Source organism: Ochotona princeps, chromosome 29 (assembly GCF_030435755.1).
Source record: "Ochotona princeps isolate mOchPri1 chromosome 29, mOchPri1.hap1, whole genome shotgun sequence".
In the NCBI taxonomy this organism is placed as follows: domain Eukaryota; kingdom Metazoa; phylum Chordata; class Mammalia; order Lagomorpha; family Ochotonidae; genus Ochotona; species Ochotona princeps.
The window spans coordinates 5,361,286-5,376,273 of NC_080860.1; the positions used below are offsets into that span (position 1 = coordinate 5,361,286).

The 14,988-nt window shown below is 51.7% G+C and overlaps 1 protein-coding gene across 1 annotated transcript in view; it reads left to right on the forward strand.

Annotated features, from left to right (window-relative positions):
- Positions 1 to 48: 48 nt before the first annotated feature.
- The window catches only part of ACAD10 (acyl-CoA dehydrogenase family member 10), a 30,965-nt gene continuing 16,025 nt past the window's right edge, over positions 49 to 14,988 (forward strand). The window contains exons 1-9 of the mRNA XM_004595383.2: positions 49 to 157; positions 1,381 to 1,658; positions 4,062 to 4,210; positions 5,838 to 6,032; positions 6,517 to 6,675; positions 9,180 to 9,339; positions 10,351 to 10,492; positions 13,194 to 13,262; positions 14,552 to 14,733. Coding sequence (XP_004595440.2) covers positions 1,472 to 1,658; positions 4,062 to 4,210; positions 5,838 to 6,032; positions 6,517 to 6,675; positions 9,180 to 9,339; positions 10,351 to 10,492; positions 13,194 to 13,262; positions 14,552 to 14,733 — 1,243 coding nt within the window. The 5' untranslated portion in view covers positions 49 to 157; positions 1,381 to 1,471. The remainder of the gene's footprint in view (positions 158 to 1,380; positions 1,659 to 4,061; positions 4,211 to 5,837; positions 6,033 to 6,516; positions 6,676 to 9,179; positions 9,340 to 10,350; positions 10,493 to 13,193; positions 13,263 to 14,551; positions 14,734 to 14,988) is intronic.

Sequence of the window (14,988 nt, forward strand, 5' to 3'; positions counted from 1 at the left end):
GCCTCCCGGCCGCCGTCGCGCAGGCGCGGGGTCGCGCAGGCGCGGAGGCGGCCGCTCGGTGGGCGGGAGGCGGCGAGCGTTCCTGACGCGGCTGCGGGGAGAGGCCCCCGGGAGACCGGACGCGGCGCTTAGCTCCTCTACCGCGGACGGCCGAGCGGTGGGTTGGCGTGCAGACCCGAGGCCCCTTCTGCCTGTCTCGGGGGGGCTTCCTGCTCAGCAGATCTCGGCTGTCCCCGCCTTGTGCGGTACTGAGCCCTGACCCCGGCAAGGACGACTTGGGCTCCGCTTCAGTCGTACGCTGGAGTTCCGGAGAGTTGGAGTTGCTTCTCTGAGCGCACCCCTTGCCCCGTTCGATTGCAGGGTTTCCGACTCTCTAAAGGGAGGGAGATGGGCTGGTTGAGCGATCGGGGATCCTCCTCCGCTTCTGGCACCTCAGCCCCGACAGCGTGGGCACTCACTGTTTGGGGACTGGGGGGTGCAGTCCTTGCCCTCAGGGAGTCGACCTGCGACCCCGGCGGTGCCCCCCACCCCAAATGATTCGTTACATAGAGTTGGAATGCTGTCTTTCCGGGTATTTAATAAGGATGAACTGCGATGATGTTTGCAGAGCTTTCCTGGGGTGCAGCATTCTTTGCAGCACGTCAGACTGATTCAACCATGTTGACAAGCACATTGTTACACATCTCCATGATGTCTCTGGCAGAACTCCCCACCTCTGCATTTGATGGAAACATTATGGAGATAGCAGATCTAGCTTTTCATTTTGAGTGGCGGGGAGCAAACACTCTTTAGACAGTATAGAAGGAACAGCAAGACTCCAGGAGGCAAGGTGGAGCTGTTCATGGCTGACCAAGGCTTTCCTCTGTTTGGTTTGTCGACTTCCAACTCCTCTGTTTAATGAGCTGCTAACCTCCAGAGGCTGCTTGAATAAGGCAGTCGAGCTTAGAGACATGAAAGACAGTTACTGGCTGTGTAGTGGAGTCGGTACGTATACTACTGTCTGGGTGGAAAAGCACCACTCTCTCCTGAGAAAGAAGCCCTGGGTACAGAAGGTACAGCAGAGGCCGGGCTGTAAGATCGGTGGAACACAGCAGGTGGTTAAAGAGGAGAATGTTTGAGTGGTTGAGCCCACTCAACCTGTACAGGGAAGGCATCACAGCGTGTCTGCTTAGAGTCCGGGGAGTGGCCAACACAGGCCCCACACCCTGGTGGATGGCCCAAGCCAGCCGCTGCGGGCAGCACTGCCTGATCAGCTAGGGCAGCAGAAGGAAGGGGTCTACTCCCCTTCACCCCCCAGCTCAGACTCCAGAGATGCTAAGCCCTCATGCAAAACATCCTGATGCCTTTACGAGCCTGTAAATAATTTCCTTGTTCTGTCAGGAACTTTGGCCGAGGCCTGGGAACCAACATTCAGTAAGCCGAACGTACGCATCAGTCCTGTGCCTTCTTCCCACGCAGCCTCAGCCTCAACATGTGCATAAGAAGGCTCTTACAGTCCTCCCACCTCCAGTGGGCCCGGCGGGCAGCCTTCCTGAAACATGCCTGGAGTGGGCACCAGGGAGCCCTCCGAAGCACCCATTCCGGAGGCAGCGCCTACAAAGCAGTGATTTTTGACATGGGCGGGGTTCTCATTCCTTCTCCAGGGTCAGTGGCAGCAGGTGAGTTCTGTGTTGGGTTTCACTTCTGGGGTCTGGATGGAGGGGAAAGGATAGAGTGGAGGTGGCTTATAAACTTATAATTGGCTATATGAGTTTTTTTTTTTTCTGATATTATTTTTAACCATTCTATGTATTTGAGAGACAGAGTGCTTCCATCTGTGGATGTGCTTCCCATATGCCCTTAAGGGCCAGGGCTGGGCTGCAGCCTCAGCCTGGGAGCTGAGTGCGTGGCACAGTGTTCCATGTGGGTGACAGAGACCGGCGATTGGAACCTTCACTGAGGCCTCCTAGGGTCAACATTCCCGGGGGGCTGGAGTCAGGACCTAGAACTGGCTGTCAGACCCTGGTTCTCTAAGGTGACACATGGGCATCTGGACCAATATCTTTTTCTTTTAGATTTAGTTATTTATTTGAAAGATTGATAGAGGAGAGATACAGAGGTCTTCCATCCACTGGTTCACTCCGCAGATGGCTACAAAATCCAGGACTAAACCCCAAACCAGGAGCTTCTGGGTTTCCCACATGAATGGCTGGGGCCCATGGTACTTGAGCCATTTTCCGTTGCTTTTCCAGGCCATTAGCAAGGAGCCGGATTGGAAGTGCAACAGCCACAACTTGAACCGGCACCTCTGTGGGACCAGCATCTGAACTGTTAGACTAAATGCCCATGCCAAATTTTCATTTTGAAAAAATCATAATGAATTTATTAGTATGATATATTTGAAAGGCGGGGAGATGGTGAGAAAGGGAGAGAGACACACACACGGACAGTGAACTCCCATCTGCTGATCAATTCCCCAGCTGCCGACAGTGGCCCGAGCTGGGCCATGCTGAAGCTAGGAGCCAGGGACTCCACATGGTCCTCCTGCATGGTTGTCAGGGACTCTCAAGGACTTGAGCCATCATCTGCTGTTAATAGGAAGCTGGGATGGAGAACAGAACCAGGACTTGGACCCAGGCACTCTGACATGGGATGGGGTGTGGGCTTAACCAGCTGTGCCACATGCCCACTCCCAGACTCCTTTGGTATACACTGAGTTTTCTAGCTGTTTGTACTACTAGCAGCGCTACACAAACAGCCTTGTGCCTCATCTTTGCTTACCTTTATAGCTGTGGAAAAATTCCTGAAAATGAATTTATTTTATCAAATACAGGTGCATTTGAGATTTTAACAGAAATGACCAAATTGCTCTCCAGAGGCTGCAGTTAGTGGGCTCCCATGAGCAGTAGAGGAGCGTGCCCATTTCCTCATATGCTTGCCAGCTGAGGCAAGCGTACGTGGAAAAGGCTGTCTGATTCAGATTGGCTCCATTGGTTTTTTTTTTAAGATTTATTTTATTTTTATTGGAAAGTCAGATTTACAGAGAGGAGGAGAGAGAGGTAGACCTTCTGTCTATTAATTCATTCCCAAAGTGACCGCAATGGCTGGAGTTGAGCCGATCCAAAGCCAAGAGCCCAGAGCTTCGTCCGGGTCTCCCACGCAGGTGTAGGCTCCCAAGGCTCTGGGCCGTCCTCCACTGCTTTCCCAGGCTAAAGCAGGGAGTTGGATGGAAAGCGGAGTCACCGGGATTAGAACCGGCACCCATATGGGATCCTGGTGCGTGCAAGACGAAGACTCTAGCTGCTAGGCTAATGCGCCAGGTCCTACTGGGGTTTTTTAATTGAATTCTTTCCTATTTATTTTAAAGACACAGAGAAAGAGATGTAGCTAGACAATTCCTATCTGGTGGTTCACTCATCAAAGGCCCACGACAGTTGGGTCTGAGCCAAGCCAAGGCCATGTCCCACACCCCCATCTGGTTCTCCCACATGGGTAGCAATGACCCAAGGACTTGAGCCGCCACCTGCTGCCTCCCAGAATAGTGTAAGCAGGAAGTTATATCAGAAACAAAGCAGCCAGGTCTTCAACTAGGCACTCTAACATGGGGTATAGGCATCCCAAGGGGTATCTGAACCACTGTGCCCCGTCCCCCCAACCAGCCCCTCCATAACGCCCTTTAAAAACAAATCTTTGCCAAGAGAAGACACCTTCTTCCCAGTTGTGCAGTGAGAACAGCGTTCCCCAAGCGCTTTGGTTGCCTACAATGACATTGCGCAGGGGCTGGTGCCGGGCTGCTGTCCGGCTCTGCCACGGTTCCTCGCACTTCTCCTTTGTAAGGCGGCCAAGGGAGAACAGGGCACATCCAGCAGCCAGCGTCATCTCATGAGCGTGGAAAGGGGACCCCAATCATAAATACCCACAGTGCTCTTCCTTTTGCAAACCCAAGGTTGGGTGTCTTACCATTCGTGAGTTTCTTCAAGGACCCAGGACCCCCACAACTTGGCACCGTGGTCGCAGTGGGGGAACTGGCATGTCATCTCACCCATTTGTGGATGCAGTTCTGTTTGTTTTACTTCCTCTAGAATGGGAGGTTCAGAACCGTGTGCCTTCTGGAACCATAGTGAAGGCCTTGATCAGGGGCGGAGAAAATGGGCCCTGGATGAGATTCATGAGAGGAGAGACAACCAGAGAGGATTTCTTAGAAGAATTTGAAAGACATTGCTCTGAAATGGTGAGTGATAAACATGCCTGTATTTCTTTACTGTTTTTTGCCATCAGTACTGGTTGCAACGTTAATCAATAAATTGCTTAGACTGAAAAATGAAGTGAAAACCTAGTCATCCTTTATGCATTTTTAAATTGTTATTTTAAAAAATATTCACTTATTGGAAAGGCAGTTACAGAGGAAGAGGGAGAGACAGAAAAGGATCTTCCATCTGTTGCCTCACTCCCCAGATGGCTCCAATGGCCAGTTCTGGCACAGGCTAAAGCCAGGAGCTTGGAACTCCACCCAGGAATCCCATATGGGTGCAGGGCCCCAGTACTTGGACAATCTTCTGCTACTTTTCCCAGCTGCATTAGCAGAGAGCTAGGTTGGAAACAGAACAGCTGAGCTAGACTGGAAATAGAACTTAAACTGATGCCACTATTGCAAGCTGTGGCTTAAACCACTATGCAAAAGCATTGGTCCCTAAGCAGTTTTTATCCACCATTAGATACTCAACTTTAATTTTTAAAAAATATTTTATTAATTTTTTTATAGCGAAGTCAGATATACAGAAAGGAGAGAGTCAGATATACAGAGAGGAGAGACAGAGAGGAAGATCTTGCACCCATTGGTTCACTCTCCAACAAGTCACAATAGCTGGAGCTGTCACAATCCGAAGCCAGGGGCCCAGAGCCTCTTCCACGTCTCCCACATGGTTGCAGGGTTCGAAGGCTTTGGGCTGTCCTCGACTGCTTTCCAAAGCCACAAACAGGGTGCTAGATAGGAAGTGGAGCTGCTGGGATTAGAACTGGTGCCCATAAGGGATCCCAGCACGTGCAAGGCGACGACTTTAGCCTCTAGGCTACCGTGCTGGGCCCTATTTTTTTTTTTTTTTAAGATTTATTAGAGGGCCCGGTGCCATGGCATAGCAGCTAAAGTCCTCACCTTGAACGCGCTAGGATCCCATATGGGCACCAGTTCTAATCCCAGCAGCTCCACTTCCCATCCAACTCCCTGCCTGTGTCCTGGGAAAGCAGTCGGGGACGGCTTAAAGCATTGAGAACCTGCACCTGCATGGGGGACCCGGAAGAAGCTCCTGGCTCCTGGCTTTGGATCGGCTCAGCTCCAGCCATTGTAGCCACTTGGGGAGAGAACTAGTAGATGGAAATCTTTCTCTATCTCACCTTCTCTCTGTAAATCTGACTTTCCAATAAAAAAAAAATCTTTTTTTAAAAAATGCTTACTTTAAAGGGATAAAGCTTACTCTATGGGAGGCAGACAGCAGGTGGTGACTCAGGTACTCAAGTTCCCAGCTCCTGGTTGGGCCTCACCCAGACCCAGCTGTGATGTAGCAGATGGAGGATTTCTGTGCCTTCCATCTGCTGCTCCACTCCCCAGACGCCTGCACGACTAGACCAGGCCAAAGCCATGAGGCTGCATGCAGGTCTCCCACACGGGAGGTGGGGATCCAAGCATCGAGCCATTGCTGCTGCCTCCCAGGGTGGTGCATTAGCGGGAAGATGATGGGAAGTGGAAGACCCAGGCCTTGAACCTGGCACTGTCCCGTGAAGGCTTAGCTGCTGCGCCTGACAACTGCCATGCCGCTTACTCCTGGTTACTGCTGCTTGTCCTTTCCCCTCACTGTTCTCAGGCAGAAGCCCCAGTGCGTGTGGCGTCGTTTTTCTCTCTGCTGACCAGTGACCGAGTGGCCAAGCAGTTCCCGGTGATGACTGAGGCCATCACTCAGATTCGGGCGAGAGGCCTCCAGACTGCAGTCCTGAGCAACAATTTTTATCTTCCCGATGGGACAAGCTTTTTGCCCCTGGACCGGAATCAGTTTGATGTGGTGAGCTCGAGAGGTTCCAGCAGGCACGAAGGAGGCCCTGTGTGCTTATTCCTTGACAGCCTTGAGCGGGCGGGTTTTGCATTTGGGAAGAGGCAACAGGGGGGAAATAGCTCCCGTAATACCCCTGTGCTCTTGGAGGGGGGTGGGGGCAGATGAGGGGCTTGATAACTGATTGAAAACCCAGCTTTGGAGACCCTCCTGCCTTCTCCAGTTGAACCTGTGCTCACTCAGGCCTTCATGTCTTCCCTGTGGGCTTGCCTCGCAATATATGAACCGGAGGTGGAGTTGGGCCCCAGGTTGTAACCTCATATTTTCCCATTGTTCTGTGAAAAGGCAGCCATTGTTTCGTATCCTAACATGCTCACGTTACGTGTTGGAGCAGACTTCCATCATCACCCTCTTCCCTCCAACACCACAGCAGTGCAACTGGGAGCTCCAGGGTGGTGTTGCCCATCTGCTATTCCTGCCCCCCGCCCCTTCCTAGGTTGTGGAGTCCTGCCTGGAGGGCGTCTGTAAGCCAGACCCTAGGATATATCAGCTGTGTTTGCAGCGGCTCGGCCGGCAGCCCTCCGAGTCCGTCTTCCTTGACGACCTTGGTCAAAACCTCAAAACAGCTGCCAGCCTTGGCATCCGTACAATGAAGGTAACAAGTCAGAAGTTTGAACTCCTGTCTTTGGGCCAGACATTCGTACAGTCATTTCCATGCAGTTTTTTTTTTTCTTTTAACTTTAGATTTATTTATTTATTTACTTGAAAATATTATAGAGAGAGGATGACAGAGAAAGATCTTTGATCCACTGGTTTGCTCCCCAGGTGGCTATAACAGCCAGGGCCAGGCCAGGCCAAAGCCAGCAGCTCGGAACTGCATTCAGGTCTTCCCTGAATGCCTGTGGGCCATCTTCCACATTTCTTCCCAGGCCATTAGCCAGTATAGCAGCCCCACTTGCATCCAGTTCCCTGCTTGTGGCCTGGGAAGGTGGTAGTAAAGGACAGCCCAAAGCCTTGGGACCCTGCACCTGTGGGAGACCCAGAAGAAGCTCCTGACACCTGGCTTCGGATTGGTCAGCTCTGGCCATTGCAACCACATGGGGAGTGAATCAACGGATGGAAGATCTTTTTCTCTGTCTCTCCTTCCCTCTGTAAATCTGACTTTCCAATAAAAATAAATAAATCTTGACAAAAAAAAAATGTAGAGCAGCCAGGACATGACTCAGCACCCATATGCGATGCTGGCATCACAGGCAGTGGCTTTCTCAGCTACACCACCCCAGTGGCACCTCTATAGAATCGTTGTGTATTCATCTTTGTGGCTTTCCTTCATGATTCCTCCAAGCCCCTGCCTTTTGTATGAGTTATGAGGCACCTGTGACTAGCTACTTCTTGAATTTCTATGAGAAGCAAGACAAACACATAAGAAGGCAGCTTGAGGAAAGTGACCCACGAGCAGGTGAATAGCAGCCCACGGCATTTGGGCGTCCTTCAGCCTGTTCTCACCCTGCTGTCCCGGGCAGGGAGCCAGCAGCTGCGGCTGCCCAGGCCTCCCTAAGCCATGGCTGTGAACTGTGAGCAGCCGCGGCGGGAGGCTGGCTTTAGGCAGTGGTGTTCCCATGACTGAGCTGACGGGCCCCCGGGACAGAACACACACCGCGCATGAGTCTCCCATATTCTCTTCTCCACAGCATGGTTTGAAATGAAAGGAAAAACAGAAATGCATCTTGCTTCTTCATTAGCTGAATATCCTCTCCCCAGTCCTTCCTCAGAGAGGTGGATTCTTAGCTGCTTCCTTCTGAGGAGCTACCCTTGCTGGGGCCTGTGGTGTGGGAGCAGGTTAACCGGCCACCTGCCGTTGCTGCCTTCCTGCATTTGGGAACTGGTTCGAGTCCTGCTTGCTCTGATTGTGATTCAGCTACCTACTGATGGGCCTCTGGGAAAGCAGAGGACAGCCTAAGTACAGGGGCCCCTGCCCACCCTGTGAGAGACCCTGGTGGGTTCCAGGCTCCTGACAGCAGCCTGGCCGCTGTGGTTGGTAAGCCATCAGACGTCACTGCTCATTCTCACGGTCTCTCTCGGTCTTACCACCTTTCTAAAAAATACATTTTTTTAAAGATTCATTTTTTTTATTACAAAGTCAGAAATACAGAAAGGAGGAGAGACAGAGAGGAAGACCATCCGTCCAATGACTCATTCCCCAAGTGACTGCAACGACCAGTGCTTCGCTGATCCGATGCCGGGAACCAGGAACCAGGAACCTCTTCTGGGTCTCCCATGTGAGTGCAGGGTCCCAAAGCTTTGGGCCGTCTTCGGCTGCTTTCCCAGCCACAAGCAGGGAGCTGGATGGGAAGCGGAGCTGCCGGGATTGGAACCGGTGCCCACATGGGTCCCAGCACGTTCAAGGCGAGGACTTTAGCCACTAGGCCACAGCGCCGGGCCCTAAAAAATACATTTTTAAAACAGAGGCTGGGGCCCGGCGGCGTGGCCTAGCGGCTAAAGTCCTCGCCTTGAACGCGCTGGGACCCATGTGGGCACCGGTTCCAATCCCGGCAGCTCCACTTCCCATCCAGCTCTCTGCTTGTGGCCTGGGAAAGCAGCGGAAGGTGGCCCAAGTCCTTGTGTCACAGCAGCCATGTGGGGAACCCAAATGAGGCTTCTGGGTCTCAGCTTCATATCAACTCAGCTTTTGGCCATTTGGGGAGTGAACCAGCAGATGGAAGATCTCTCTGTCTCTCCTTCTTTCTGTAAAATCTGCCTTTCCAATAAAAATTAATAAATCTTAAAAATGAAAGCAGAGGACCCAGCATGATAGCCTCGTGGTCAAATCCTTGCCTTGTATGTACTGGAATCTCAAGTGGGTGCCATTTTGTGTCCTGGCTGCTCCACTTCCCTTCCAGCTCTCTGCTTGTGGTCTGAGAAAGCAGTCGAGCACAGCCTAAAGCCTTGGGACCCTGCGCCTGTGTGGGAGACCCGGGAGGAGCTCCTGGCTCCTGGCTTTGGATTGGCTTAGCTCCAGCCATTGCAGCTGTCTCTCCTTCCCTCTGTGTATCTGCCTTTCGCATAAAAATAAAATAAATCATAAAAAATGAAAACAAAAGTCGGAAGCAGGAAAGCAGGAAGAGGCCTGGCCACAGTGGGTCTTCTCTCTGAAACCAGGTCCGTGACCCAGAGAGTGCAGTGCAGGAGCTAGAGGCGCTGCTGGGTTTCCCGCTGCGTTCGAGTGTTCCCAACACTCGGCCCGTGAGGAAGACGATGGAGATTGCCAGAGGCTCTCTGGAGAAGTACCTCAAGAACTTACTGGGGACCCAGGGCACAGGTGGGTACCGTGTGCATTTCGGCAGCTGTCTCCAGGGAGAGGCTGTCGGTTTGGTTCTCGCCTTCCCACCGTAATGGAAAGCGCCAGAAACAAGACAACAGTGAGGTGCAGGGAATCTGCATGTTGCTCTTTGCTGTGCCTCACACTCCTTCTCTGCAGACCTGTGCCCACCTCTGTGCCCTGCTCTCCACCTGAGAGTGGTGCTGCTGCCACTTGGGAGTGTTTCTGATGGTTTGAAACAGCAGTCCTTAAGGTGCGTGGGTTAAAAGATCACTGTGCATAGGTGCCTCTTAGCCCTCGCCTTCCGGTGGCAGAAAAGCAGGTGTCTGGGAGCCTCTGAGGCCATCTCTGCCTGCAGGTGAAGTCCTGCCCCGGCCACCTGATCCTTTTCACTTGGGCGGCTTCGTGTTCACTTGTTTTCCTTGTGATTGGGCTCTTGGCTGCCTGGACTTGGAGCAGGCTGACTCACACAAGGTTCAAGTGTGTTTCAAAGCTGGGGGCAAATTTGGTTCACCTCCACCAGGAGGCCACAAGGGAAGCACAGCCTTTGGCCTGTGGGCTGGGGAACAGCATCTCAGGAGAGCAGCCTGGCTCGGCCAAAAGGGGCACCCTGCAGGATTCCTCTCAGCTATCACATCAGCTGTCAGGCGTGGCTCAGCCAAGTCTAAGCGAGTGTCATAGGGCACTTCTCATCCTGAGACATTCCCTGCGGCTAGGCGGTTGCCATGACTGTGCTGTGGTGACAAAAGACCAGAACACTATTGTGCCTGGAGCAGGGGTTGGCAGGGAGGACAGAGGGGATGACCAGCTTCCAGCCAGCAGCCTTAGCTGTATGCAGTGGTGGCGTGGATTGTGGGCTCAGCTGGCAAGGGCGCCTGGTGGACCTGCCTGTTTCATGCTGCACACCACATGAGGAGGTGCTGCATCCCAAATGCAGAAATCTGGAACATGAGAATGTCCAGGGGGTCCTGCGGACCTACCTTTGGGTTGCCTCTGTTTTCACATTTGCAGGCCCCCTGGAACTTCTCCAGTTTGACCACGGACAGTCAAATCCCACTTACTACATCCAGCTGCATGGGCATCAGCTGGTCCTGAGGAAGAAACCCCCAGGGACACTCCTGCCATCTGCCCATGCAGTTGAGAGGGAGTTCAGGTAAGCAGGGACACGCTTCCTGCCCCCCAGAGCCTCCACCCTATACAAGCTCAAGGTCTAAGCTGACAGCCCCAATTATAGGCCCCCTCCCACGTTAAAATGACAACCTGAACCTCTGCATTATTCCAACTTCACAGAGAACTCTGTCTCCCCTCTCGGGCACCTGAAACTACTGGAGACCACAGCTTCTTCCGAGCCTGGGTGGGTGCATGCTTACAGGCAGAAGGACGAACACTCTAAAACCAGAACTGTTGACTATGCATCCTGGTCCTGAACTCAGCTATCCCAGAGGACCAAGGAGTTATGAAGTATCTCTAATAAGACTTTAAAAATCCAAGAGGGGCCCGGCTACTGCCTGTGATGCCAGCATTCCATGTGGGTGCCTGGAGGGTTCACTTTCCAGCCTGCTCCCTGCTAATGGACTGGGAAAAACAACAGAGGATGGCTTAAGTGCTTCGGCCACTGCAACCCTGTAGGAACCCTGGATGAAGCTGCTTGCTCTTGGCTTCGGCCTGGCTTAGCCCTATCCATTGCAGAGATCTAGGGACTGAACAATGAATCAAAGATCTGTCTTGAGGCCAGTATTTGGTGCAGTGGTTGACACTGCTTGGGGTGGTGGTGGGGAGGCAGTCTGGCATTGTGGCATAGCAAGTTAAGCCTCCATCTGTGACACCAGCATCTCATAGGGATGTCAGTTTTATTCCTGGCTGCTCCACACTTTTTTTTAAAGTGAGCATGATACACACTGCTTTGGGTTTGTTTGTTTGTTTGTTTGTTTAAAGATTTTACCTATTTATTTGAAAGATAGAGTGAGAGAGCAAAAGGAATCTTCCATTCACTGTTTCACTTCTTAAATGGCCACAACAACCAGAGGCAGACTGGTCCAAAGGCAGGGCTTCTTCCAAGTCTCCTGTGTGCATGCAGGGACCATTCTTCGCTGCTTTCCCTGGCACCTTAGCAGGGAGCTGGGTAGGAAGCCGTGGAGCCAGGGGAAGGGTCGGTTGGCATTGTGGTGCAGCTTGTTAAGCTCCTGCTTGTGACAGGGCTGGCAGTGCACCTGCAAAGGCAGCGGAAGATGGTTGCTGTGCATGGGCCCCTGCCACCCACACAGGAGACCATGGTGAGGTTCTTGGTCCAGACTGTGGTCTGTGACAGCCTGTATTTTGCAGGAGCACTGGAGAGTGAGACATCAGGTGGAAGATCTCTCTGTAGTTTTGCCTTTACATATCTTAAAGAAAAATCAGAGGAGTGAGGATTCCTAACTGACACTCCAGTATGGGATGTGGGCATCTCAAGCAGGGGCTTAATCCTCTGCACCACAACATCTGCCCAACATCTTTTTGCAAAAGATGTTGAGAGAGAAAGAGAGAGAGAGACAGGCAGGCCTAGTGCTCCTTTCCACAAATTGAGCCCCCTAAATGCCACCACAGTGAGGGATGGGCTAGGGTCGAAGCTGTGAGCCAGGAGCTTAATTAACTCTGAATTCCATGTTTCCTGGCCTTTTTGGAGTAGCTTTGCAGTAGTGTTTAACTAAGCACAGCTATGCCTAGGGAGCAGGTGCGCAGCCTGGCGTTGGAGATGCCTGTGTCCCACACGGGCCGTGCTGGGGTTGGTGCGAGCTGCAGCGCCCTGCCAGCTCAGGCCTGGGGGCAGTGGTGTGGGCACCAGCAGTTGGGTTCCACACATGTGAGAAATCTAGATAGAGTTGCTGCTCCTGGCCTTTGTGGGCGTGTGAGGAGTGAACCCAGCAGTGGCCGTCTCTTCCCTCTCCCCGCCCACCAGGTCTCTCAAAGAAGAAGAAATGAATGAATATTCAAATCTTCCTTTTCTAATATAAACACTTAAAAACACACATTTCTTTCAGAACATTTCTTTAACTACATCCCACAAATTTTGGCATTTTGTATTCTTTTTCTTATTCCAATTTGAAATCTTTTCTAATTTCCCTTGGGATTTATTCTTTGATCCACAGCCATAGAGAGCTGTATTATTAGTTTCCTAATGTTGGGGTGGAGAGCATGCACCAATGACTCCTCACTGAATGCCGTTGAGCTCTGAGCACTGCCCTGTAAGAGCTCAGTGTTGGTTGAAGCTCACTGGGGCTCCACAGGCAGCGCGTGGCTGGTCATGGCGAACGCACTGTGCGCGCTTGAAAACAATGAGTTTCTACCGTTGCTGACCAGCCCACCCAAGGTGCTGCTTAGGTCCCCTTGATTGGCACTGCTGTCAGCTCTGTGTCTTTAAATAAATCTAGCCTCATCTAATTCCATCATTTCTGAGAAGTGGGCATGAAGATCCCTACTGTGAATGTAGATTTGTCCGTTTCTTTCATTCTAATCATTGTAAGATCTGTTTATTTATTTGAAAGTCAGAAAGAGATTGATTGATAGTTCAATCTTCTATCCACTGGTTCACTTCCCAATATGGCTGCAACTGCCATGGCTGGGTCAAACCAAAGTCAGGAGCCCTGAATGCCATCTGTCCTCCCACCTGGGTGTCAGGGGCCCAAGCACTGGAGCCAGCATTTCCAGCTTTGCTAGATGAATCTCCAGCGGGCACCCCTATCAGGAATGTTGGTGACACAGGCACTGACTTATCCTGGTGTGCCACAGCAATGGTCCCTCATTGTTAAATCAGAAATGTCCAGAAAATCCCCATCTGTGCAGCCCAGAGCCAAACTCACTTGTGTTTATTCTGGCAGGGTGATGAAAGCTCTCGCGAGTGCTGGTGTGCCTGTGCCCAAGGTTCTTGACCTCTGCGAAGATTCAAGGTAAAGAGCCCGATGCCTTTGCCGCCGCAGTCAGTCCAGCTGCAAGAGCCAAGTCCATAAACAAGCTCAAATTCCAAGTTGTGAAAGACGAGCTGGACAGAGGGCATGCTTTCCTGTCGTCTCGCTCAGGGGTCCTCAGGCCTCTAAGCTATCCTGCAAGACACAGACATGCCAGTTTATAAGAACTGGGAGAAATATCTTTAACATTTGTAAGATGTATAGCCACCTAGTTTCATGTTGCTTATTTTTGTAAATTTTTTTCATGGTGGTCTTTTGGTTCAAAAGCAGTTCAACATTCTTTTTTAAATTGTTCTTTTTGTCCAAACATTTAAATATGAAAATTTTGCCATGTATAAGAAAATTCAAAGAAGAAAAATCTGTATAACAAGTACCTGTTTCTGCTTTATCTGAATTAAAGCAGCGTTAATGTTTGCCCCATTTGCTTTCTGTGCATGCATGTGAAGGTAATACGTGTATGTTTAATGTACGTATAAAAGAGGTTTGGCTGAGCTCTGGGAGTGAATTGCTGAAAGCAGGCACCTCTTAAAGACATTCTCTTTCCTAACCACAGCACCGTTATTGCACCTAAGGCAATTAATAATCATTGCATCACATTCTGTATCTGATCTGATTTCCTATTATCCAAAGAATGCCTTTTACTACTTCTCCCAGTCAGGACCATCATTTACAATGGTAAAAATCTTGCAGACAGTTTTTGAGAGTGGTGGACTGGTTTCCAGTCATGACCACAATGGTCATTAATGATGTGACTCACAGTCACCCTAACCACTGGTTCAAGCTGTGTGTGTATGCACCGTGCAAGCCACCAAACAGTCTTCTTAACAGGAGTGATATGAAGGGGTGCTGGTGGACCCCTCCCTGTCCTCAGTACCCCTGTGTGTTTGCTCCCTAATTTCTGACGACGCCCCCTGTGCAGAGCTTAGGGAGTCTCTGAGGGGTCACCTTGCCGGCCATGGGCAGAGAGGTCCCCATGCTGCTGACTCCTCCCTCCACCATGCTGCTTCCCACCTTACTACACTGCACCCGTGCCTGGGCCTTCTGCAAACGTGCCAAAGAAGGGAGAGGCATGCTGGTGAGGAAGCCTAGAACAGGGTATGTGGGAGGTTTTGGGGGTCAGCTGGGTGAGGCCCAGCACTCTGCACGTGTGTGTGAAGGAAGAGGGAACTCAGCAGTATACCAGCGTGCAGGCCATGTGCTTGGTGACCCAAGGAGTCACTGCTTCCCACAGTGGGAGCCGGGTTCCTGAAACCTCTGCTCTGTCCCACCAGTGTCCTCGGGACCCCCTTCTACTTGATGGAGTACTGCCCCGGCCGTGTCTACAAAGACCCCTCTCTGCCAGGCCTGGAGCCCAGCCAGCGGAGAGCCATCTACACCGCCATGAACAGAGTCCTCTGCCAGATCCACAGCGTGGACCCCGAGGCTGTCGGCCTGCAAGACTATGGGAAGCAGGGTGAGCTGGGCCGCTGCCTCCCTGCCTACTGGGGGCCTGCTGTCAGGAGGGGGTGACCTCGGCTGTGAGCACACCGAGGGTTGGCTAATGTGGGCTGGACTTAGCCCCCTCCGAGGCAATCCAGTTGAATTTTAACAGAGCTATTGCCTAAGTGGATGTACATTGTAGCCTTGGGTAAATCTCTCCCTGACTGCCACTTTTACCTTGCTCGACCATTTCAATCTCTTTTTTTTTTTTCTACTGCTGGTCCAAGGG